The following is a 24,735-nucleotide window of genomic DNA, read 5'->3' as shown; positions in this document are numbered from 1 at the left end:
CTTTGCCATTATATAATAATCCTAATAATAATGGTACTGTAAATGTATATAACTAAACATGATGGTTAATGGAAGTACCTGCTAAAAGTTAAACAGTCACTAATGGTTTAACAAGTCTAATGCAGACTTGAACTATTTTGATTTGCAAGATAATAAATGCCTGTTATTACTAAGGCTTCTGATACCAACAAAATATCCACAACGTTTCTCCACATGCCATTCAGTAATTCACCAAACGTTTAAACTGTGGAAAGTTGTTTTTGGTCATACAGGTCTAAGCCATGGAGAGCAGATATGAAGTGAGCTGTAGCTCACGAAAACTTATGCTCAAATAAATTGGTTAGTCTCTAAGGTGCCACAAGTACTCCTTTTCTTTTTGCAAATACAGACTAACACGGCTGTTACTCTGAAACCTGTCACAAATAGAGAGTTCTTCCTGTTTGTCTTTTCCCAACAAGCTCTCCTTTGTGGTCAACTCTGAGTCTGCTACATACTCTGTGAGATCACTAGTAGGCTGGTTTTATTTTTAACATCAATGGTGCCACAAGGACTGGTTTAAAAAGCTTAGAACAAATTAATAAAGGTTACAAAAAAAAAAAGCTACCAAAAGAGATGAATGGGCCCTTTGATGTAAACGGTGCAATATCGGACAGCTGACAAGTTTAGGGACTGGCAAATATGGGAAGTAACAACTTAAAATAGAGAACTTTAAGTTGAGGAAGAACTGCATTAATTGTTACTCGGGTTCTCTCCACTGTCATGTCAAAATTATTTTTTATAGTTCATTATTTCAATTTTTAAAATGTTTGTTTTCTCCCAAAGACTATTTTAACAGCTTTTCATTATATATTTTCAGCACCACATCTCTGACAACCCTTCTGAAGTCTTTATCATGACAATTTGATCTGTTTTAAGTACAAATCAACCCAAGTGCTGTAAAAACATCATAAATAATTTGTGCGTATGCTGCTGTTGTTATACATTTAATCTCTCACATTCAGCATATGAAGATTGGAAGCATGAAGCCCTTCAGAATCACAGCAATGAGGTGTTTTTGGTGAAGCATATGGGAAACTTCCAACTGATCTTAGACACTCTATCTATATTTAGGCAAGTATAAAGGGGATGCTCTCATTTTTCAGTATTGCATATTTCTTTTACAAAACACCACCACAATCTTTTGCGCAAACCTAACCTGAAAGATAAAACATTGCTGTGATGTTGCCAGTAGGGTCTAATGAGAATTCAGTTGGCATCTGCACCATTTGTTAGATCTCACCAACTGGACAAACAGAGACAAGTATGGTCAATTTTTACGTGCAAACCCATCCTGAAACGATTTAATGGTTTCCTCAGAAGTCTAAACCGAAACAATTTCCAGAAGAGTAACCAGAATTGTATTAAGCATAAATAAGAAATCAGTCTTGAATTGCACTATGTGATTACCATGGTGAAAGGTACATGTTAGCTAACTGCCAGAAAAACGAGCAAATGTGGGAAATGCTACTTCAGACTTTCTGAGCTAACATTTTTTTCACCTGTGACAGTTACAGGCACAGGAAACTCTAGATTGGAGGAGTTTTCATTAATTATGTTAAATGGATTCTAGTGACTCCCCTGGGTGCATTAATTTTCATCCACTCCCTCAACATTTTTAATATAAACAAACCACAAAACCAAGTTCTGCTTTTTCACATGTTTTTTACTACAGTTTCCCTTCATCTTTCCTTCTCCTGGAGTGCATTCTTCTTCAATATAAAATAAACAAAACCAGTACAACTTACTTGCTGTTGCAGGGGGAGTGGTCGTAGCTGGAGCTGTGGTTGTGGGTAACTTTTTGGCTCTGAATTTATAGTGACCAATAAAGCCATCAGCAGTTAAACTTAAATCAGACAAGAACTGAATGAGCAACTCGTTTCGTTCAGATATAATGGGCCTGAAACAGAAGAAAATACTTTGGTTGTATGCCTTTAAACCAGGAAGTTTTTATAACATGCATAGTACAAAATGACTAAATATTTAGCAGTGGATCTCAAAGCAGGCAAGTATCATTATCCCCATTTTACAAACAGGGAAACTGAGTTGGGTGATCACAGAGGTGATTAAAGTTGCCCAAGGTCACCTAGCAGGCCAGTGGCACTGACAGAAATAGAACCCAGGTCTGAGTCACAGCCCTGCGCTCTAGCCATCAGGCCATAGTGCTCTGAAGAGCTACAGTATTATTTTCAGTAGGTGACAGTAATTTTCATTGTTATGGGAAACTCTTATGCATCCGATGAAGTGAGCTGTAGCTCACGAAAGCTCATGCTCAAATAAATTCGTTAGTCTTTAAGGTGCCACAAGTCCTTTTCTTTTTGCGAATACAGACTAACACGGCTGTTACTCTGAAACCTGTCTTTCAGGAGACTCACTCAAGCAAAATTTAACTGGAAACATAAATACAAAAGCAGTTTAATATATCAGTCTCTGATCGAAAGTTAGGCCTGATCCTGCAAAGATTTATGCACGTGTTACTTTATGCACATGACTAGTGCCATTCCCTTCACACTGACACTCTGCTAACAAATATTCTGAAGATAGTATCGGGGGTAGTCGTGTTAGTCTGTATCCACAAAAACAACAAGGAGTCCGGTGGCACCTTAAAGACTAACAGATTTATTTGAGCATAAGCTTTTGTGGGTAAAAACCCCACTTCTTCAGATGCATGGAGTGAAAATTACAGATGCAGACATAAATATACTGACAAATGAGGAGAAGAGAGTTACCTCACAAGTGGAGAACCAGTGTTGACAGGGCCAATTCAATCAGGGTGGATGTAGTCCACTCCCAACAATAGATGAGGAGGTGTCAATTCCAGGAGAGGCAAAGCTGCTTCTGTAATGAACCAGCAACTCCCAGTCCCTATTCTGAAGATAGGCTTCAGAGGGACTACTCTTGAGCATAATGTTAAGCATGTGTATAAGGGATACCTTAATAGGGGCCTTACACCCATGCAGCACCACTGGTTTCAAGGGGGCTGCTTAGGATGGGGTGAAGAATAAATCAAGGCTAAATGCAACTCATTTTTTGGTGGTGTTTGCTCACATTTCAGATACTCATGCTTGGATCGGAGATAAGTTCATCACCCAGCTCTTTCTGTTTTATCATACAATTAATCATAAATCCCATATTTCTAAAACTAATCTCAAAATGAGTGTTGTTAAATTCAGCTTTGACTTCACAGCAGCACCATGGAAAAAGAGCAATAATGATGAATGAAAATGAGGGAAACTTATTTCAAAAGTCCTTGGTAACTGGCTAACATGGGAAAAAGTCTTTTTTTCAAACTCAAATGAAAAATCTACTCGTTTTTGAAAGGATGGAGAAATTGAATTCAATACTGGATTCTGAAACTCCTGGAAAAATAGAATAGTAAGTAAAGGAAAAGTTCAGGTATTATTGCCTTCTATGGGTTTAGCTTTTTTTCAATAATTGGGTATATACCCCCAAATCTCAGCACAGCCCACTATGTTTTGTTGTGGTGTTTAAATGTAATGTATAATTTTAATACATATGATTGCAGATACCTCCATTAAATAGTTTCCATTTCATCAGTGGTGTCTGTATAGCACCTACCAGAATGGGGCCCCAATGCTGATTACCTCAGGGTACTACTGTAATTCCATCAGAGCTTCTGTGACTATTTTTTGCTGCCACGGCATATCCTGTAGTGTACTGGGTGGCAGCAGTGCCTTCTCCTTTCCCCCCTCCTACCTTCTTTTGCACTTTTTGGAGACGTTCATTTGATTTTCATTAATAATTGTTAATGTGCATTTTACATACAAAAGAAGGGTCAGAAGGGAAGAGTAGGAATGGGAAACAAAACAGAAACAAAAAGAAAAATATTCTTGTGGGATGATGAAGATAAGAAATGGACTTGAAAAGTAAATCTTACAAAATTATTCTGCCTGCCTCCCTACCACTCACAACAAATCTGATAGATGTTTCGTTTTTTATAAGCCTTAAGTGGCCGTTCTTAATATTCCTAATTAGACCCTTAAAATAAAACCTGTGAATATCTCCATTTCACAAGTATATGACTTCAGTTAATTGTGGGTTTAAGACACACACTAAGACACACACATACACTCACTTTCTGGTTATTTGGAATTCTGCATCTAAGAGCTGATTCTGGCGTTGCACAGAATTTGTTCTTTTGCCACAAAGTTGGTACAGAGCAGTGGAATTACAAGAACCCTGAGTATTCTCTATGTAAAAGCTATGCTCTGATTGCAAAACACTAGGAGTAAAAATAATCATCTGAGGGATATTTGACCTATCTCTGCACATCACATCAACTTCTCATTTGAATTATATTAATACTGCACAGGTGATACTAGTTACTTATAATAAGATTACACTGCTGGCTAGCAGGAGAAGAATCTTTTCCACTGTATTAGCTTAACTGCCTAGGGACACTGTTGCTATTGTTTGTACTAGACTTTGCTACTTACTGGGAACACACTCTTTACAAAAAAATTATGATTACTGAAAAACATCCTACTAAATTGCAGGTTTTCAGTATAATCTCAATTTATAGTATCAGGTTTCAGAGTAACAGCCGTGTTAGTCTGTATTCGCAAAAAGAAAAGGGAGTACTTGTGGCACCTTAGAGACTAACCAATTTATTTGAGCATAAGCTTCGTGAGCTTCAGCTCACTTCATCGGATGCATACTGTGGAAAATACAGAAGATGTTCTTATACATACAAACCATGAAAAAATGGGTGTTTACCACTACAAAAGGTTTTCTCTCCCCCCAACCCCACTCTCCTGCTGGTAATAGCTTATCTAAAGTGTGTGCGGGGGGAGAGAGAACACCTGGATTTGTGCTGGAAACGGCCCAACTTGATTATCATACACATTGTAAGGAGAGTGATCCTTTTAGATAAGCTATTACCAGCAGGAGAGTGGGGTTGGGGGGAGAGAAAACCTTTTGTAGTGGTAAACACCCATTTTTTCATGGTTTGTATGTATAAGAACATCTTTTGTATTTTCCACAGTATGCATCCGATGAAGTGAGCTGTAGCTCACGAAAGCTTATGCTCAAATAAATTGGTTAGTCTCTAAGGTGCCACAAGTACAATTTATAGTACAGTATAGTGATTTGTAAGACATAATCAGGTGCAAGGTTATATTGGATTGCTCACCTAGAGTGCAATATAAGATAGAAAGTAAAATGTCTGCAAACACGTGAGGAGTTCATGGATCCAATACTAATGTACTCCTGAAGTGCATCAGTTCTGTTAGTGGTTTTACGTTATTTGTAACAATTGGTTAATGAGCTCTGCCTCATGTAATTATTGAAGGCAGCTTCAGAATGTAACCCCTCTTTCATTAAGCTAATATTTTCATTACTGTTCTTTGAGTCTATTCACTTCCTGCACCCTCACTGCTCCACAGCACCTGGCTTTTCAACAGAGGAGCAGGGGACATAGTACATTAATGTTATAAATGTGTCCATCAGAAACACCAGTATAGAGCAACCTTACAAAATTCTATTTTCCTACTGTCCAGTGTGAATAAGTTACTGTAATTTAGTTCTGCAGAGTCAATCCCGCATCCCTGAAGTCAATGGGAGAACTGCCATTGACTTCAATAGGTGCAGGATCAGCCCATCAAAGGCTCTTCGCTTTACTGAAGCACTGATGTAATTTCTGCATGCACTCTAATCTCATCTTTTGACTTGTCCTAAGTTTTTAATGCATATATTCTCTCTAGCACGAGGCTTGTGTCTTATATCAGTTATTTTGCCATGTAAAATGAAGAGATGGAATACTGGAATAGCTTACCTTGAACTATGTTTTAATACACAATAGATATATGGTTATGAAGAACCATCTAATTTTGGCCTTTAAGATATTATGATAAGCACCATAAAATGTACTATAAACTTGCTTATGGTAAACTCCAGAAGATATAGAAGATATTTGGATTATCTTACCAAATCTGAACACTGACTTAGACTGCAACCAGCAACTTTGGAGCCTGCCTTCAAAATAAATGATGAGACTGATCAGAAGCATAACAACATAAGAATGGCCCTCCTAGGTCAGACCAAAGGTCCATCTAGCCCCGTATCCTGTCTTCTGACGGTGGCCTGTGCCAGGTGCCCCAGAGGGAATGAAGAGAACAGGTAATCATCAAGTGATCCATCCCCTTTTGCTCATTCCCAGCTTCTGGCAAACAGAGGCTAGGGATGCCATTGATGGATCTATCCTCCATGAATTTATCTAGTTCTTTTTTGAACCCTGTTATGGTCTTGGCCTTCACAACATCCTCTGGCAAGGAGTTCCACAGGTTGACTGTGCGTTGTATGAAGAAATACTTCCTTTTATTTGTTTTAAACCTGCTGCCTATTAATTTCATTTGGTGACCCCTAGTTCTTGTGTTATGAGAAGTAGTAAACAACATTTCCTTATCTACTTTCTTTACACCAGTTATGATTTTATAGACCTCAACCATATCTCCCCTTAGCCATCTCTCTTCCAAGCTGAAAAGTCCCAGTCTTATTAATCTCTCCTCATACGGAAGCCGTTCCAAACCCCTAATCATTTTTGTTGCTCTTTTCTGAACCATTTCCAATTCCAATATATCTTTTTAGAGATGGGGCGACCACATCTGTACACAGTATTCAAGATGTGGGCGTACCATGGATTTATATAGAGGCAACATGATATTTTCTGTCCTATTAACTATCCCTTCCTTAATTATTCCCAGCATTCTGTTTGCTTTTTTGACTGCCACTGCACATTGAGTGAATGTTTTCAGAGAAGAGGAGGTTACTCACTCTGTGCAGTAACTGACGTTCTTCGAACTGAGTGTCCCTGTGGGTGCTCCACTTCAGGTCAAGGTGCGTCCCAGCGCCTTAGATTGGAGATTTCTACAGCAGTAGCCCTACGGGCTGCACACGTGCTGTGCCTGCCTCTCAAGCTGTCAGTGTTTGAACAGCACATGCACAGCCCGGGCTTCTCAGTTCCTTCTCTACCACGGAGTGCGATACGAATTCCAAAGTACAGGGGTGGAGGGCGGGTAGTGGAGCACCCAGAGGGACACTCATCTCAAAGAACATCAGTTACTGCACAGGGTGAGTAACTTCCTCTTCTTCTTTGAGTGTGGGTGCTCCACCTCAGGTGACTGAAAAGCAGTATCCCTTAGGATGGTTGGGACTTCAGATGAGGCAAGAAGGCTGTTGACAAGACAGCTCTACCCAATCTGGTGTCGGACGCTGCAGTGTGGATGAAAGCGTAGTGATTAGCAAAGGTAAGGTTCAATGCCCAGGTAGCTGCCTTGCATATGTCAGACAGTGGGACATTACGGAGAAAGGCCGTGGAGTAGAGACAGCTCTGGTAGAGTGTGTCCTAATTGATGTAGGAGGTTGTATTTGCCTGAGTTGGATTCCAGCAATCCATTGGGAAAGTCTCTGTGTAGAGATAGCATTTCCCCCGGGCGCTGAGTAGTAGAGACAAAAAGTCTGGGGGTTTTCTAAACGGTTTTGTTCTATCCAGGTAAAAGGATAATGCTCTGCGAACATTAAGAGTGTGCATTGCTGTTTCAAAGGCATTAGCGTGAGGTTTTGGGGAAAATGTTGGGAGGTGTATAGATTCATTGAGGTGAAAGGAAGAGTGTATCTTAGGCAAGAACTTTGGATGCGTGCGGCGTGTGACCTTATCGTCTGTGCCAGCTCCAGCGTTTTTGCCGCCCCAAGCAGCAAAAAAAAACAAAACAAAAAACCTTGCTGCTGAACACAGAGGCAGAGTGATGGTACGGTTGCCGAAGAAGAGTTGCGTCCCTGCCGCCGAATTTCCGCCAAGCACGCTATGATGGAGCGGCCGCCGAATTCCCGCTACCACTGAGGACGGATTGCCACCCCAGAGCCCGACCTCCTGCCACCCCCTTTACATTTGCCGCCCCAGGCACCTGCTTGGTGTGCTGGTGCCTGGAGCCGGCCCAGCTTATCACGGAAGAACGTGGTATACGGAGGGTCTGCCATAAGCGCCCCCATTTCTCCTACTTGTGTGGAAGATGTGATTGCTATGAGGAAGGGAGCAGGTAGCCATCAGTTCAAAGGGTTTAGCCATCAGGGCTTTGAGGACAAGGTGTAAATCCCAAGGTGCAGCAGGTGGTTTCACGTCTGAGTATAACGTCTGGATACTCTTCAGGAACCTTTTGGTGATTGGATGGGCAAAGACCGTAACATTGTCAATCTTATGGTGGAAGGCGGTGATTCCATGAGGTAGAGCTCGAGTGAGCTTGTAGAAAGGCCAGATGTTTTAAGGTGTAACAGGTAATCCAGTATCAGTGGGAGTGAAGCAGAAACTGGAGAGGTCTGTTTGTCAGCGCACAAAGATGTGAACCATTTCCGTTTATGCAGGTAGGTAGTGCACGTGTTGTATGTTCTGCTGTGTAGCAAGACAGAGCGCACTTGGTCTGAACATGTTAACTCCGCATTAGAGAACCATTGATCAGCCAAGTCCTCAGGTGGAGACATACGTCGGGATAAAACAGTTGTCCCCAGCATTGTGATAAGAGGTTGCTGAGTGGGGGAAAGGGAATGGGTGGTTTGACCGACATGCGCAGGAGGAAGGGGTACCACGGTTGTCTGGGCCACGCTCAGGCTATGAGAATGATGTTGGCTCTGTCTGTTCGTATCTTCTGAATTACTCTGTGCAATAGAGGCATTGGTGGTAACGCATACATGAGAGTTTCAGACAATGGGAGCATAAAGGCGTCTCCCCCGTGTTTCTCCAGGTCTGTTCTGGAGCAGAATGTCGGGCATTTTTTGTTTGTTGCTGTGGCAAATAGATCCAGTTGGGGATAACCCCAGGTCTGGGAAATGTTGGAAAGAATGGTGTCGTTGAGTTCCCACTCGTGCTGTATGGGGAACGATCGGCTGAGCTAGTCTGCGGTGGTATTCTGAGAACCTGGCAGGTATGAGGCGGAGATATGGATATTGTATTGAAGGCATCAGTTCCAAAGTTTTACCACCTCTGTGTGACTGGGCTCCCCCATGTCTGTTGACATAAAACATGCATGCGATGTTGACGGTCATGATTCAAATTCGGTGGTTTTGGATAATGGGAAGGAAATGGAGGCAGGCATTGTGTACGGCCCGGAGCTTTAGCAAATTTATGTGAAGCTTGGTTTCAGAAGGGGCCCAGAGACCCTGAGTGGTGAGGTGGCCAGTGTGTGCTCCTTGAGGAATGCATCTATGGTGATGGTAATTGAAGGGGGATCTTGTCAGAAGTGAATCCTAGTGCAGAGGTTGATGGGAGAGGTCCACCACAGAAGCGAGTCCTTGACTTACTGGGGCATAGTTAGTAACTTGTTTAGCCTGTGCTTGTTTGGTTTGTATACCATGGCTAGCCAATCCTGAAGGCATTGCATGTACAGGCAAGCATTTGCGACAACAAATGTGTAAGCAGCCATATGTCCTAAGAGCTGTAGGGAGTCTCAGACTGTAGTCTGTGGGCTGGCACGTATCTGGGTAATAAGGTTGCCCAATGTGTGGAATCTGTCCTGGGGGAGAGATGCAAGACCGATGGTGGAATTGAGGTGGGCACCGATGAAGTTGATTTGTTGGGTAGGTTTTGCTTATTTGCAGGCCCAAGGTGCGGAAGCAGTGAAGGGTTGCAAGAGTTGCGTGGTTCGCTTCTAACTGAGTGGGAGACTTGAGGAGATAATCGTCCAGGTAAGGAAATATGAGGATTCCTTTTTTCCTGAAATATGCTATTACAACTGCTAGCACCTTGGAGAAGACACGTGGTGTGGTGGAGAAGCCAAATGGGAGGACTCTATATTGGTAGTGTTGTGCTCCCAAAGCAAACCTGAGGAAACGTCGATGGGCAGGGTGGATAGAGACATGGAAATATGCGTCTTGGAGGTCGAGGGTTGAAAACCAATCTCCTTGCTCCAGCGTCGGAATTATCATTGGGAGAGTAACCATCCGGAATTTCTGTTTCTTGACAAACTTGTTCCAACGTCGAAGATTGAGGATAGGGCGCCAACCGCCGTTTTTCTTTTCCATCAAGAAGTAGTGGGAGTAAAACCCTTTCCCTCTGTGTTGAGGAAGTACCTCCTCTATTGTTCCAAGATGTATGAGGTGTTGTACCTCCTGACAGAGCAACTGTTCGTGAGAGGGGTCCCTGAAGAGGGACAGGGTGGGGGGGGAGGTAAGGAGAGGAAGGGGATGGCATAACCCGATCTGATAATTTCCAGGACCCATCTGTCCATAGTGATGGTTTTCCAGTCAGCCAGGAACAGACACAAACGGTGTCCAAAGAAATGGTTGGTTGGAGTTGGCGCTGGAGAGGGTGCAAGGTTTTCTATACTTTCGACCAAGACTTCAAATTTGTTTATTTGGGTTAGGAGGGTAGGTCGCTATTGTTTGCGGAGGGCAACGTCGTTGGTTCCTGGGCCTATGTCATTGTTGTTGTTGCATATCATCTTGTCTTAAAGGTGTATGTTGCACAAAGGTATGGTAACGCGGTCGTTGGTATGGCTGATATCTATATTGTCTCTTCTTTGAGGCAGGTGTTTGGATGCCTAAGGATCGGAGTGTGGCACATAAGTCCTTCATGGAGTGAAGGACCTCACTGGTCATAGAGGCGAGGAGCTTGTCTCCATTGAAGGGGAAATCTTCAACCATATTCTGTATCTCCTTCAGAAAGGAGGAAGAAGCAAACCATGAGGCCTGCCGCATGACGACGGCCGTGGCTGTGGATCTGGCCACTGTGTCTGCAGTATTGAGGGTGGCTTGAAGAGCTGTGCAGGAGATCAATTGGCCTTCAGACACCACTGATTTAAATTGTTGTAGTTTATCCTCCGACACATCCTCAATAAATTGCATTATCTTAGCACCATTTTTGTGATCATATTTTGCTAAGAGTGCCGGATAGTTCGCTACTCTAAATTGCAAAGTGGAAGAAGAACACACTTTGTGGCTAAAGGAGTCCAGTCTCTTGTTATCTTTGTCCGATGGAGTGGACCAGAAGTGTTGGTATTTGTTTTTCTGATTGGCCGCATCGACCACTAGCAAATTAGGTGAGGGGTGCATAAAAAGAAACTCAGAACCCTTAGATGGGACAAAATATTTGCGGTCTAGTCTCTTGCTAATGGGTGTTATTGTGGCTGGGGTCTGCCACATAGTTTTAGTAGGTTCCATAATGGCCCCATTAATTGGTAGGGCTATTTTGGAGGAGGTCATAGCTTGCAGGATGTCGGTAAGCTCGTGCTGTGTTTCAGGTACCTCCTCCAGGGTAATCTTGAGCTCTTCTGCTACTCTCTGAAACAATTCTTGAAAGCGAGCGAGCTCATCAGTAGTGGGAGGTGGTGGGGGTACCATGGCATCTTGTGGTGTTATCGCTGTAGAGGAGGTGTGCGGGCCCGTGTCCTCTGTAGGGGTGGCAGCCACTTCAGGTCTTATTTGGATTTCAGTGTAAGCCGGCAGTGGGGAGGGTCTCACAGCTTTCCTCCGGGCAGCCTGCGGAACACCTGAGTGTGGTGTGGTATAGGTCCATGGATCCCAGCGTGGTCATTGCCCCGGGGGTGGGCGGGCATAGGTGGTCCTATCCAGGGATTGTCGTACCAGTGTGGATAGCCATGAGGATATGGAGATTGTGCTGTAATGCGTCTCCCAATTGTAGGTAACTGAATCTGGGGAGAGTATTGAGAAGAAACCATCTGGGCATCATCTTCCTCTTCCTCCTCCTCCTCTCCCACACTTCATTGGAGGGGCTTGAAGTGGTAGGGGAGTACTGAAGGTAGAGTGCTAAAGGTCTCTGTGAGACACTGGTGCCGAGAAGAGGAGAGTCAGGAGCATGGGACACCCTTAATTCCTCTGGCTGTAAAAACTGCGGTGGAGCTGACTGACCAGGAGTTGATGCCGGTGTAGCTGATGGAGGCAGAGTCTGCTGGGGCATCTGCTGATGCACCGAAGGGTGTCCCGGGGGTGCAAGCTGGCTCCGTAGAGTAGGTGCCCCTGAGGCAGGAACTGCAAAGGAGGCTGGAGGCTCGGTGCTGAGAGTGGCAGCTGCAAAAGCGGCACCACAAGATCAAAGGACGGTGCCACAACCACCTCTTGTATTCTCCGCACCGTAGCAGCTCTCGGCACCATACTGACAGAGGTGGCCGTAGAAGAGCTGAAAGAGGCATGCAACTGAAAGCCCTGAGCCTCAGCACCACGTAGTGAGGCAGCCGACTCATAGATTCATAGATATTTAGGTCAGAAGGGACCATTATGATCATCTAGTCTGACCTCCTGCACAACGCAGGCCACAGAATTTCACCCACCACTCCTACAAAAAAACCTCACACCTGTATCTGTGCTATTGAAGTCCTCAAATTGTAGTTTAAAGACCTCAAGGAGCAGAGAATCCTCCAGCAAGTGACCCGTGCCCCATGCTACAGAGGAAGGCGAAAAACCTCCAGGGCCTCTTCCAATCTGCCCTGGAGGAAAATTCCTTCCCGACCCCAAATATGGCGATCAGCTAAACCCTGAGCATATGGACAAGATTCATCAGCCAGATACTACAGAAAATTCTTTCCCAGGTAACTTGGATCTTACCCCACGGTCGGTGCCTGAGGTGCCTGCCATGTGAAAGGTACTGAGCCACGGAGCGGGAATTACCAGAGACAGGAGAGCTGCTTTTAACTTTTTCCCTGAGGAACAGCTCCTGAGGGGGAGGAAGCTGGCCATTTTTTTGCCTTTGCTTTGCCTCTGGAGGGTGTCACAGAGGTTTGCTGGCCAGGGTCAGATGCAGGTCTGAGACAGTTTTCCAGGAGCAGCATTTTAAGTCTGAGCTCCCTGTCCTTGCGGGTCCGCGCTTTCAATTTGGTACAGTGGACTCATTTTGGGGTACATGAGACTCCCCCAAACAGTGTACACACTGTGAATGCCCGTCCAAGATGGGGATGGCATCATTACAGGAGGCGCATCTCGTGAAGCCTGGGCATGTCCGTAACCGTGGAGGTTTTTTTTTTTTTTTTTTTTTAAAGTGTAACATTTAATGTAACTTATCTAAATAGTAACTCTAATGACTAAAAACTATCTAACTAAACTGAGAAACAAACTAACTAGCTAATCTCAAAGAGCACTGCTGAACTCCGTCTCTTGCCGGGGACGGTAGAGAAGGAACTGAGGAGCCTGGGCTATGCATCCACTGTTCAAACACTGACAGCTCGAGAGGTAGGCACAGTGCGGGCACAGCCCGCAGGGGTACTGCTGTAGAAATCTCCAATCAAAGGCGCTGGGACGCACCTTGACCTGAAGTGGAGCACCCATAGGGACATCTCTCGAAGAACAACTATCCACAATGACTCCAAGATCTCTTTCTTGAGTGGTAACAGCTAATTTAGACCCCCATCATTTTATATGTATAGTTGTGATTATGCTTTCCAATGGGCATTACTTTGCATTTATCAACATTAAATTTCATTTTCCATTTTGTTGCCCAGTCACACAGTTTTGAGAGATCCTTTTGTAGCTCTTTGCAGTCTGCCTGGGTCTTAACTATCTTTAGTAATTTTGTATCATCTGCACATTTTGCCACCTCACTGTTTACCAGATCATTTATGAATATGTTGAATAGGACTGGTCCCTGGGGGGCACCACTATTTACCTCTCTCCATTCTTCAAATTGACTATGTATACCTACCCTTTGTTTCCTATCTTTTAACCAGTTACCAATCCATGAGAGAACCTTCCCTCTTATCCTGTGGCAGCTGATCTCAGTATACATAAAAACTAGCACTGTCAATTAATCACAGTTAACTCACACGATTAACTCAAAACAATTTATCTCAATTTAAAAAATGTATTGTGATTAATCACACTTATAACAATAGAATACCAATTGAAATTTTAAAAATATTTTGGATGTTTTTCTACATTTTTAATATTGGTTTCAATTATGACACAGAATACAAAGTGCATAGTGCTCATTTTATATTATTATTTTTTATTACAAATATATGCACTGTAAAAATGAAACAAAAGAAATAGTATTTTTCAGTTCATCTCATACAAGTACTGAAGTGCAATCTCTTTATCGTGAAAGTGTAACTTACAAATGCAGATTTTTTTGGTTACATAACTGCACTCAAAAACTAAACAGTGTAAAATCTTAGAGCCTACAAGTCCACTCAGTCCTACTTCTTATTCTCCCAATCGCTAAGACAAACAAGTTTGTTTACATTGATAGGAGATACTGCTGCCTGCTTCTTGTTTACACTGTAACCTGAAAGTGAAAACAGGTGTTTGCATGGCACTTTTTAGCTGGTGTTGCAAGGTATTTACATGCCAGATATGCTAAATATTCATATGCCCCTTCCATGCTTCGGCCACCAATCCAGAGGACATGCTTCCATGCTGATGATGCTCATTAAAAAAATAATGCATCAATTAAATTTGTAACTATACTCCTTGAGAGAATTGTATGTCTCCTGCTCTGTTTTACCTGCATTCTGCATATATTTAATCTTATAGCAGTCTCGGATGATGACCCAGCACATATTAATTTTAAGAACACTTTCACAGCAGATTTGACAAAATGCAAAGATGGTACCAATGTGAGATTTCTAAAAATAGCTACAGCACTCGACCCAAGATTTAAGAATCTGAAGTGCCGTCCAAAATTTGAGATGGATGAGGTATGGAGCATGCTTTTAGAAGTCTTAAAAGAGCAACTCTCTGATTCGGAAACTACAGAACTCAAACCACCAAAAAGGAAAAATCAACCTTCTGCTGGTGGCATCTGACTCAGATGATGAAAATGAACATGCATCAGTCCGCACTGCTTTGGATTGTTATTGAGCAGAACCCATCATCATCATGGACGCATGTCCTCTGGAATGGTGGTCGAAGCATGAAGGGACATATGAATCTTTAGAGCATCTGGCACGTAAATATCTTGCAACGCCAGCTACAACAGTGCCATGTGAATGCCTTGTGACGGAGTACTCCATATGATGTTATGAAAATATGCTAATAAGTGTCAATATAATGTAACTGGAATATGCTTCATGCAAAAGGTCTCTTGTAAGGTATCATTACAAAGTTCATAATCTATTGAGTGTGTTCATCCTATTTGTATAAATGTATCATTCTTGTATCTGAAACTAGAAATATGAAATCTAACTCTGAGGTCCTATTGTAATTATGCAAAGTTTTGGGCCATTAATGGTGGCTTGGAATCTTGATGGCTCTCATTAACCAGGACAATTAGTTGTAAATGGCTCTGTTTACTTGTAAGTCTTCCTGTATACCTGTGTGCTGGCAAGTGGGTAATGAAGTCTTACAGTGACATGTGATCATGTCACCTAAACTGGAATCCACCTTTAACCTGGTGCTTTTCCATTTAGAAGGAGGGGTGGATACCCAGAGAGGGACAAAGGATTCCCGCCTTGTGCAAAAGATATATAAGGGGGTGAAGCAGAACTAAGGGGCCTGCAGTCATGAAAAATTCCCTAGCTACCATCTGAGCTGGAACAAGGACTGTACCAGGGGAAAGGATTGGGCCCAGATAGGAAGGCATCCAGTCTGTGAAAGAAGCTTATTGAAACATCTCTGAGGGTGAGATTTTATCTGTATTCAGTTTTCTTACTGTATTAGGCTTAGAGTTGCATGTTTTATTTTATTTTGCTTGGTAATGCACTTTGTTCTGCCTGTTATTACTTGGAACCTCTTAAGTCATTCTTTTTGTATTTAATAAAATCACTTTTTACTTATTAATTAACCCAGAGTATGTATTAATAACTGGGGGGGCAAACAACTGTGCATCTCTCTCTATCAGCGTTATAGAGGGCGAACAATTTATGAGTTTACCCTGTATAAGCTTTATATAAAATGGATTTATTTGGGGTTTGGACCCCATTGGGAGCTGGGTATCTGAGTGCTGGAGAGACAGGAGCACTTCTTAAGCTGTTTTCAGTTAAGCCTGCAGCTTGTGGGGGACGTGGTTCAGAGTTGGATCTGTGTTTGCAGCAGGCAAGCATGTCTGGCTCAAACAAGGCAAGATATTGAAGTCCCAAGCTGGCAGGGAAAAGGGGCTCAGAGGTAGTCTAGGCACATCAGGTGGCAGTCCCAAAGGGGTTTCTGTGATCCAACCCGTCACACGCCTGTTCTTACTTTCAGGTGACATTGTAAACAAGAAGCAGGCAGCATTATCTCCTGCAAATTGTAACCAACTTTGTTCATCTGAGTGATTGGCTGACCAAGAGGTAGGACTGAGTGGACTTGTAGGCTCTAAAGTTTTACATTGTTTTATTTTTGAATGCAGTATTTTTTGGAAATCATTCTACGTTTGTAAGTTCAACTTTCATGATAAAGTGATTGCACTACAGTACTTGTTTGAGGTGAACTGAAAAATACGATTTTTTTGCTTTTACAGTGCAAATATTTATAATAAAAAATAAATATAAAGTGAGCACTGTGCACTTTGTATTCTGTGTTGTAATTGAAATTAATATATTTGAAAATGTAGTAAACATCCAAAAATATTTAAAATAAATGGTATTCTATTGTTTAACAGCGTGATTAATCGCGGTTAATTTTTTTAATTGCTTGACAGCCCTAATAAGAACATGTCTAAACAAGCATTTGTTGAATCCATCATGGACCAGACTGCCTCTCGTCTGGGGTTAGGTCCACTTATTTAAGAAAATGCTTCACCATCAGAAAACCAACACATTCCATTTATTAGAAAACTCGCCTTTATATGGGGATACTTTTCCTGAAACATTTTGCACTTTTATAGCACTAGTCACTAAGGACCCTCAAAGCACTTACAAATATTAATGGAAACTCACACTGCCCTGTAAGGTAGATACTGTGCCACTTTATAGATAGATAAAAAGAGTAATGAAGGGTTAAGAGGAGGACTATATTAATTTTCACTGAGGTGAACAGGGGTTGGATCAGGTCCCAAGTAATGAGGTCAAGGACACAGCAATGACTGAGGCACAAATACAAAGCAAGATTATTAACCCTCAGTCCCCTGCTCTAATTGCTACCAAGTTCTTCACATTTATTTATAGCATAAAAACATTGTCACTGAGCTATTGCAAAGCAACAATATGTTTTTGTCTTCACGTAAAGTTATAAGATGTAACTTGCAGGTACAGAGCAGTATCATTATGAATACCAGGGAAACTTTCTGCTGCCCAACTATAGCCAAACCTGATCCCTTTGCACCACCTGAGCTACATGAAGGGTTTGGATATTAATGGACAACCTGGCCCAGCATGTGCAAAGCTCTTTGTTAACAACATCAGGCACTTTTTATAGTACTACTGTTTTTAGTCACGCTACAATGATGGACCTTTGACCATATGGCTGAAAAATGTCTTTATTCTCAGAAAGTTGTAAATTAAAGCCCCAAACGCTAGACCTGAAGCCAATCATAGCGGTCGGAGAAAAATGAAGTTAACCAAATATGCAGGATGAAATCCTAGCTCCATTGAAATCAATGACAAAACTCCCAATCATTTCAACAGGGCCAGGATTTCACCATTGATTCCTGGTACTGCCAGGCAACTAAGGAATTGTAACTACAGTAACTTACAGAAGACATCTGTAGCCCACAAAAACTTATGCTCAAATAAATTTGTTAGTCTCTAAGGTGCCACAAGTACTCCTGTTCTTTTTGTGGATACAGACTAACACGGCTGCTACTCTGAAACCTATCTTAACTCTGGAATTTTAGACATACGGGTCACTCATATATGTGGCTGCTGCCTGGGGAAGTGAAAAATGGAGAAAAAGATTAGAAGAGACTTCCTTTTCACTGATCCCTGAGACTGACAGACCTGTACTTCTAAGGAAATTTGATTTTGTTAAATTTGTCTTTTTTATTATTCTAACTCCAAACATTACGTGTGGGGGAAATAACATCCAACTGTTCTGTTTTCTGGAATTATTACAAATGATTAAATTTTAAATTTAGAAGAGTCATTTTCAAAATAAGTTTAATGAATAGTGGTTACTAACTGAGCTTTATTGAAGGACAATTCACAAACAAAACTGTGTTTTTGTACAGAACAACAGAAAGCCAATTCTCTTGAAGGTATAATGTAAATAATCATAAAGGACAATTTGTCTCAGTCCATCAAACTTGTCATTTGGAAGAGTCATTGTGTAAGGAAATATTTCCTCTTGGCAACTCAACTAGTGACCATTCTCAGGCATAAAACTCCCTTCAAATAATATAGACTTGTGATTTTTTTTTTAAAGCTTGTATTTCTTGAAACAAAATGCTACATGGCATCTCTTGAAGTAGTTCAGCATCAAGAAGCCATACTATAGCTGAAGTGATACACTTAAATTACTAACCTCACTTAGAAACTTTACACATTTTCTAGAATAATTAAGACTTACTACTGCCAGCTTTGCAGACCTGATTATATAATTACAGTGCCATTGGTTGGCTTTTTTTCAGGCTGAGTGCACTTAACTCTAGACAGCTCCTCATTAGAGCTGTATTTTTAGGGGCTTTTCTCAGGGAGCCATGATAGTTATGCAGTGAAGAATTTTTCACAGCCTTTCTGGGTTTTAGTCCTGGCAGTAATATAACTATATATGAGACTTATAGTAAGTATGAAATATATATGCATGTTAATATCACAGAGCAGAAGAAAATCAAGCATGCATCACACTTTGACAATAAATGAATGTTGAGTTAGAAAATATTTTTCAATGTAAATGGCAAAACTTAGAAGCCATAAACATCAGCCCCTTGCTGAGGTATATCAACTAATGAATGCCATAAGGAAACAAAAATCATTAACAATTACTGTCACACTTCAAAATAGACCATGCTCTAATCCTCAAGTTGTCCCAAATGCTTATAGACAATATTCTTCTATCATATTCATTTGACTAGCAAAGTGGAAAAGTTCTGGTAGTTTAAGGATCAATAAACTCAGACAACTCATTTGTGAGTTCATCTAAAAGTATTTGAATTCAATACGTAAATTAATTGGAGCATTCTGTCTTTTTATTTCATTGCCTCATGTTTTTCGGGTTCATCCTAAGCCATGGAATTGTGCCACTGATATCTGAGCCCTCTGATGTTAACATGCACAGCTGCTTTAGCAGTATGCCAGCACAACTGCAGATAGTGCTATAGAATGTAGCACTTTCATGGACACAAGGCCTAACAGAAAAGGAGTACTTGTGGCACCTTAGAGACTAACCAATTAGTCTCTAAGGTGCCACAAGTCCTCCTTTTCTTTTTGCGTTTACAGACTAACACAGCTGCTACTCTGAAATCTGTCACAAGGCTAATGCAGAGAATAGGCACTAACTGAAGGGAAGGTGAGCAGTGGTCCAGGGGGAAGCAGAGGAGCCAGAGAATGGGACAAGTATGAAGAGAAAATGACCAAAATAAAGGTGGTTAATAGTGAATACAGAATTAGGTAGCAGCTGCTGAAAATGGGGTGGTGGAATCAAGTAGCTGAGGTCTACAGTAGACTTATAGGATCCTAAAGTAAAGACTTCATTTGTTTGTAATGGGAAAATTTTGGGTCATCTGAGGCACAAATGCCCCACTTCATGTAATTTTTAGAATGGGCTTTGTGCATTACCATGCAAAGAGCATTGATATAGAATGCTACAGAACTCATAACAGAGATTAATTGAGATCATAAAAATACCATATTTAAACCTTTGACTTGTGCTTCAGTACACAGAGCGAAAGAAAAACTAAATATTACTAAGAAATAATGTTTGGAAATAATGTTTTCCAATAAAACATTGTTACAGGGCATACTGGCCTTTTAAGGACAGGCCTGTACATCCCTACTCCAAGTAGAATTCAAGGAGGATCCCTGAGGGACTCTGGGAATTGTGTAGGTTGTTGCAAGGCACACTGGGAAGGCATTCCAGAAAATATAAAGAGAAGCTGCAAGGATGAGGCAAGCTTGGGTATGGGGCATTGTGATAGCATTCAATTGGTATTTACTTCTCTGAGCATGAGCCTGGGAGGAACTGGAAAAGCTCAAGGAAGAGGCCAGACTGATAAGACTTTAGAAAGGAATCCAGGAAGGCTGTGCTAAAGTAGCCTGGAAAGGTGCCAGGAAGAAGGCCATTTTTTTTTTAAAAGGGCAATAGAAATTACTCTTTTAAGCAGTGAAGTGGGTGATTTTTGGGTAGAGTGCATACAAGCCCTTCATGACCCAGGGCCCGAGGGCCTGTAGCACTGGAAAGGGATAGAGCTCCTCAACAGCTCTACTGACAGGTGGTGTGGAAACCTCTTTGATCCAGGCGTGAAGGACCTGCCAGCCTGGCACCCAGGGGAAAATGAACAAGAAACTGACCGAAGGGCAAAGGTCAACTAGCACAGCTCTGCATCAATACTTTAGCCCAGGGACAGCCAAGGATATATTTTGCTGTTGTATTTGGGACCAGAATGGGAGGACATCTGCTTTGGTCAGAGGCCCAAAGCACTGAAATCACCAACTAACTGAACAGAAAGGGGAGACAGACATGTGTGACCAGATTTCAAATGAGGTAAGACAAGATTTAACATACAGTAAATAAATACTGGATAAAATAATTTGGTGAAAAGCATAATCATCAGTAATAAGTAAAATAAATTGTCATTGAACAACCATATTTCACAGAGTTATGAGCGAACAAATTAAATGCTATGGGGCATGTTCCACATTCAGGACAGCCCATGTGAAAGAAAGAGGAAACTTTTACAAGCGGTTATCTCTCCATATACACAGGCATTTAAAAGTCTAACCTTATTCAATACAATAGTTGCAATATAGCTGAGATAATAGGAAAAGCCCACAGTATGTACTTGATGTAGAAAACTATCATATTTTGCCAAACTAATTTCAAGAAAAACATAGTAAAGAACTGATATCAAAAAGGACATACAGTTATAGCTATGTTAATAATCCAAGGAAGTTACTCACGCAGGTGGACTGTCTCCACAGTATTTCCCAATTCTTTTAGCATCGTTGATTTCCCCACCATTAAACACTGCCACAAAATCATATCTGCAGTAGTTATCTCTCTCCACATCAAATTTCTCAAACTTTAACTCTATGACCTGAGGGAAAAACACAAATACCTAATTAAGGCTTTTTACAATAAGGTAACAAGGAGCTCTAATAAAACTAACATCAGTGTGCCTTATTCTCTTTGCTATCAATTGATGAAAATTGTTTAATCTGTCTGCTTATTCAAGCAATTAGCTGTCTTCAATATATGAATACAAAGGTTTGTCCTAAGAACCACTAGCAGTATGGAAGGGGGGGAACAGCAGAGGGCTCTAGTAATAGAGTTCCTCATCAAAATCCTGATTTAATTGACAGGACTGCTACTAAAAAAAGCCATGTGCTAGAGAAAGAATACATTTTATTTTTTAGGGGAGTTTGTGAGCAGACTTTGATTCCAACGATAAGACAGATCTGTGCCTCTGTATTCTGGCTGGTTTCAGAGTATTCTGGCTGGGTCTCTTGATACCATATTTGTCTCAGACTGTGTTCTAACCCAGTAATTAACAGCAGAGAGATATCCTTCAGCCAGTGACTGACAGGTGTGAGTTCAACCCCAAAGCTGCAAGTAGGCAGAAGACCCATTGTAGCATATGTGGATCTTACTATGCTGAAGAATTACTTTGATAGTATATTTTAGAGATTTAATTATGTAGATGTACCAAGAAATGAATCTATATTCAACTAGATAGCAATTTAGTTACTCAATAACTGAGTGGAATGCACTATCAAATTGTGCTGTCTACTTAGGTTCTTATATTGGACCCATCAAGCACCTTTCAGCAATACATAAAACTATGTAACTGTAGAGTTGATTCCAGCAAGTCATCCTTTAATGATACATGTGCTATTTTAAAAAAAACAGTGAAGCAGAGATCTAAAACATGGGGATTACTTGCTGTTTATCTGCTCGGGGATCTCTACTACTGTAACTACTACAATCTGCTCTTTTTGACCAAGGGGATAAAAGGTATGAAGATTGTCTTGACTATTCAAGGTTTTCCTTTGTTGTTTTTTCCACTGGACCCTCACCAGTGCTGCTCAAGTGGTTGCTTCTTTTTCATGGTCTTCTGGTTCAGAATCTCAATTGGCTGCAGCTGGGAGTGGGGCAAATGGAGTTAAAAGGAAAGTGGGGGAGAGCATACAGAACAGGACACTGGCTTGGATGGTGGAGAGAGAGGGAGGTACTAGAGGAAACAAAATAGAGACATGAGGAGAAGAATAAGGGGAAGAGAGTAATTGCGGGAAGGAAATGGGGATAGTAGACAAGGTAGCGAATAGTGGGTAGAGCAAACGGAGAAGGAGAAAAAAGGACACAAAATAGGAGACAGAGAGAACTAATGGTGAGGGAATAAAAACAAAATTTGTGTATGCAGGAAAGCAACAGAATGTCTAGTCTGCTTCCTCGTGTTGTATCTGGGCATCTTGCTGTTCAGTCAGAAAGTCTAATGATGAAATGGAAGGAGAGAAGAGGCCACCACGGAGGAGAACCTATTTAGTGAGATCAACAAAACAATTATTGGTTTAAATTAGAGTAGGCTTGCCTTAATGGTCTTATGTTGGTTTGGAAGGGAAATGGGTATGGCTTGATTTGAGTCCTTGTCTAATAAAAAGCAAAAAGGTAGAAACGCTATCTATGTAGAAAATATGCTCAGTAAAATGGTGAATCTTTGAATGGCTTGTTTTTAGTGTAGAACACCTTCATGTCCACTAGCCAAAAGGAAAAGTGGTGAATAATACAAAACTTGGTTTTGTGGGTGAGGAAAAAGCCCTTGACACATTGGAAACTGTACAGCACAGAGAGAAGCACTATGGAAATCGATAGAAAGTATGTCCATTTGGACACTATAGGGACAGGATCTTAAGAATAAGAATACAAAAGGAAAATCCTGTCCTAAGTTTTCACTACAAGCTTGTAGAAAGTTTTCAAGCTCATCTGGAGATAAATGGGAAGCATCAAAGTAATCTGCAATTTACAGATAATATTGTTAAAATCACTGCATCCGATGAAGTGAGCTGTAGCTCACGAAAGCTTAAGCTCAAATAAATGTTAGTCTCTAAGGTGCCACAAGTACTCCTTTTCTTTTTACCTAGCTACAGATTGCTAAATGACCTGTACATGGCAAGCAAGGAATATGGATTAAATATGCATACAGGAAAGACTAAGCTGACCTACAGCTCTAGTTCAAGGGGGGGAAAATCTTGGTAAATGGAAAAGAATTAAAGATCTGAAGAATACATTTATGAGGGACAGCTTTTTCATTTGGAAGATTATGGTCATGCGCTGGAAATTAATAGGAAAATCTGGATGGCATGTAAAAGAATTTTAGGACGCTAATGTAGTTATGAAAAGTAACCTATCAAACATGCCTCAGTCATTGTGTACTCCCTGCCATGATACAGATTATTGAGCAGAAATCTGGGCAACAACAAATAAAGATGAAGCTAAGATTGAGACCAGCCCAACACAGCATGGAAGGATTTATTCAATGAATAACCTAGAGTGACAAGAGACAAATAAATGGATCTGAAATGAGGCAGAAGTGGTAGGGCCTTATAAAATGGCAGTAAGCATACCATGAAGGTAGTGGAGTGACTGACCAAGTTGATGGAGACCTCAAGATAAGAAAATAGAGACAAATAAGAGTTTTATAGTGGAAACTGTTTAGTAAGACACATCCCCATGCATGTCCTATGAAGATAGGCAGAGTTATTATTGAAATAATGTACTTCTGCTTTTAATATGCGTTAAAGTATGCATGGATGAATCCAATAGAAAATATACCACAAACCATACGTATTCTGTTAAACTTCAACCTGATGTTCATAATCTTGTTTATTCTGAGATGGATCACTTGCACTCATTTTACTCTGATCTAATTTACTATTGGACTTCTGTTAATTAACAAAATAAACCAAAAATCCTCCCAAAAAACATTGTTTTAAAAGCCTGACTAGCCACCCAGCAGCATGTAGAAAGTAGAGTATATGGGAAGCTACATTCTAAATTAGATGTAATACTCAAATGAAAAACAGAAAACACTGGAAATAATGCCAGAAAAATATAGGAACCATGAAACATACAAGAAAACTGTACAACTTATGAAGAGAAAGTACACATGAATAGATAGTGTATGCCCCACACACCCTCAATTTCTGTATTTGTAACCTTAATAATGTTCTTAATGTTTTTTCCTTTTTGTATGTTCCTTTGACATAATGAAGTATCAAAATAACTAGTATAAATTGCCAACCCACATGTTAACTTTTGTGGGTAACTGTTAAAAGAGATACAAAAGCTCACCTGATTCTTTGGGGCTACAATATGCCATGAGCAAGTGACTCCTGCTGGGTAATCTCGATCTGGCCAGTTAGGTGTTTTAAAGGACCCAGAAGGCTTGTCTAGTCGTCCACCACAGTACTGATCTCCTAGAAATACAAAACATAACATACTGACCAAAAACGTAGGGCACATGTGTAATGCATTTAATACAGCTGTTCCTCTACAGCCAAATTCCCAACTCCTATGTGTAGCCAAAAGAAACAAGTTTTTGTGTAAGGGTTCTCAGATGGGACCTATAGAAAATGCTCTCAGCGTGAAGTTCTTCCTCTGTGGGTCCAGCAACAGATTCCCCCATAGGGTTGAGTACCAGAAGTTTATTTCAGGAGCTGAAGGGCTTGTAATAGTGTC

The 24,735-nt window shown here is 41.1% G+C and overlaps 1 protein-coding gene across 1 annotated transcript in view; it reads right to left on the bottom strand.

The window, feature by feature from the left end:
• The window catches only part of PCOLCE2 (procollagen C-endopeptidase enhancer 2), a 42,614-nt gene that overhangs the window by 6,460 nt on the left and 11,419 nt on the right, over positions 1–24,735 (bottom strand). The window contains exons 4-6 of the mRNA XM_077827273.1: positions 24,349–24,473; positions 20,961–21,097; positions 1,785–1,936 (exon numbers count right to left, since the gene is read on the bottom strand). Coding sequence (XP_077683399.1) covers positions 1,785–1,936; positions 20,961–21,097; positions 24,349–24,473 — 414 coding nt within the window. The remainder of the gene's footprint in view (positions 1–1,784; positions 1,937–20,960; positions 21,098–24,348; positions 24,474–24,735) is intronic.

Source organism: Eretmochelys imbricata, chromosome 9 (assembly GCF_965152235.1).
Source record: "Eretmochelys imbricata isolate rEreImb1 chromosome 9, rEreImb1.hap1, whole genome shotgun sequence".
NCBI lineage: Eukaryota > Metazoa > Chordata > Testudines > Cheloniidae > Eretmochelys > Eretmochelys imbricata.
Note: the sequence above shows the minus strand (reverse complement) of the source record. Positions and strands in the feature narration are given on the sequence as shown.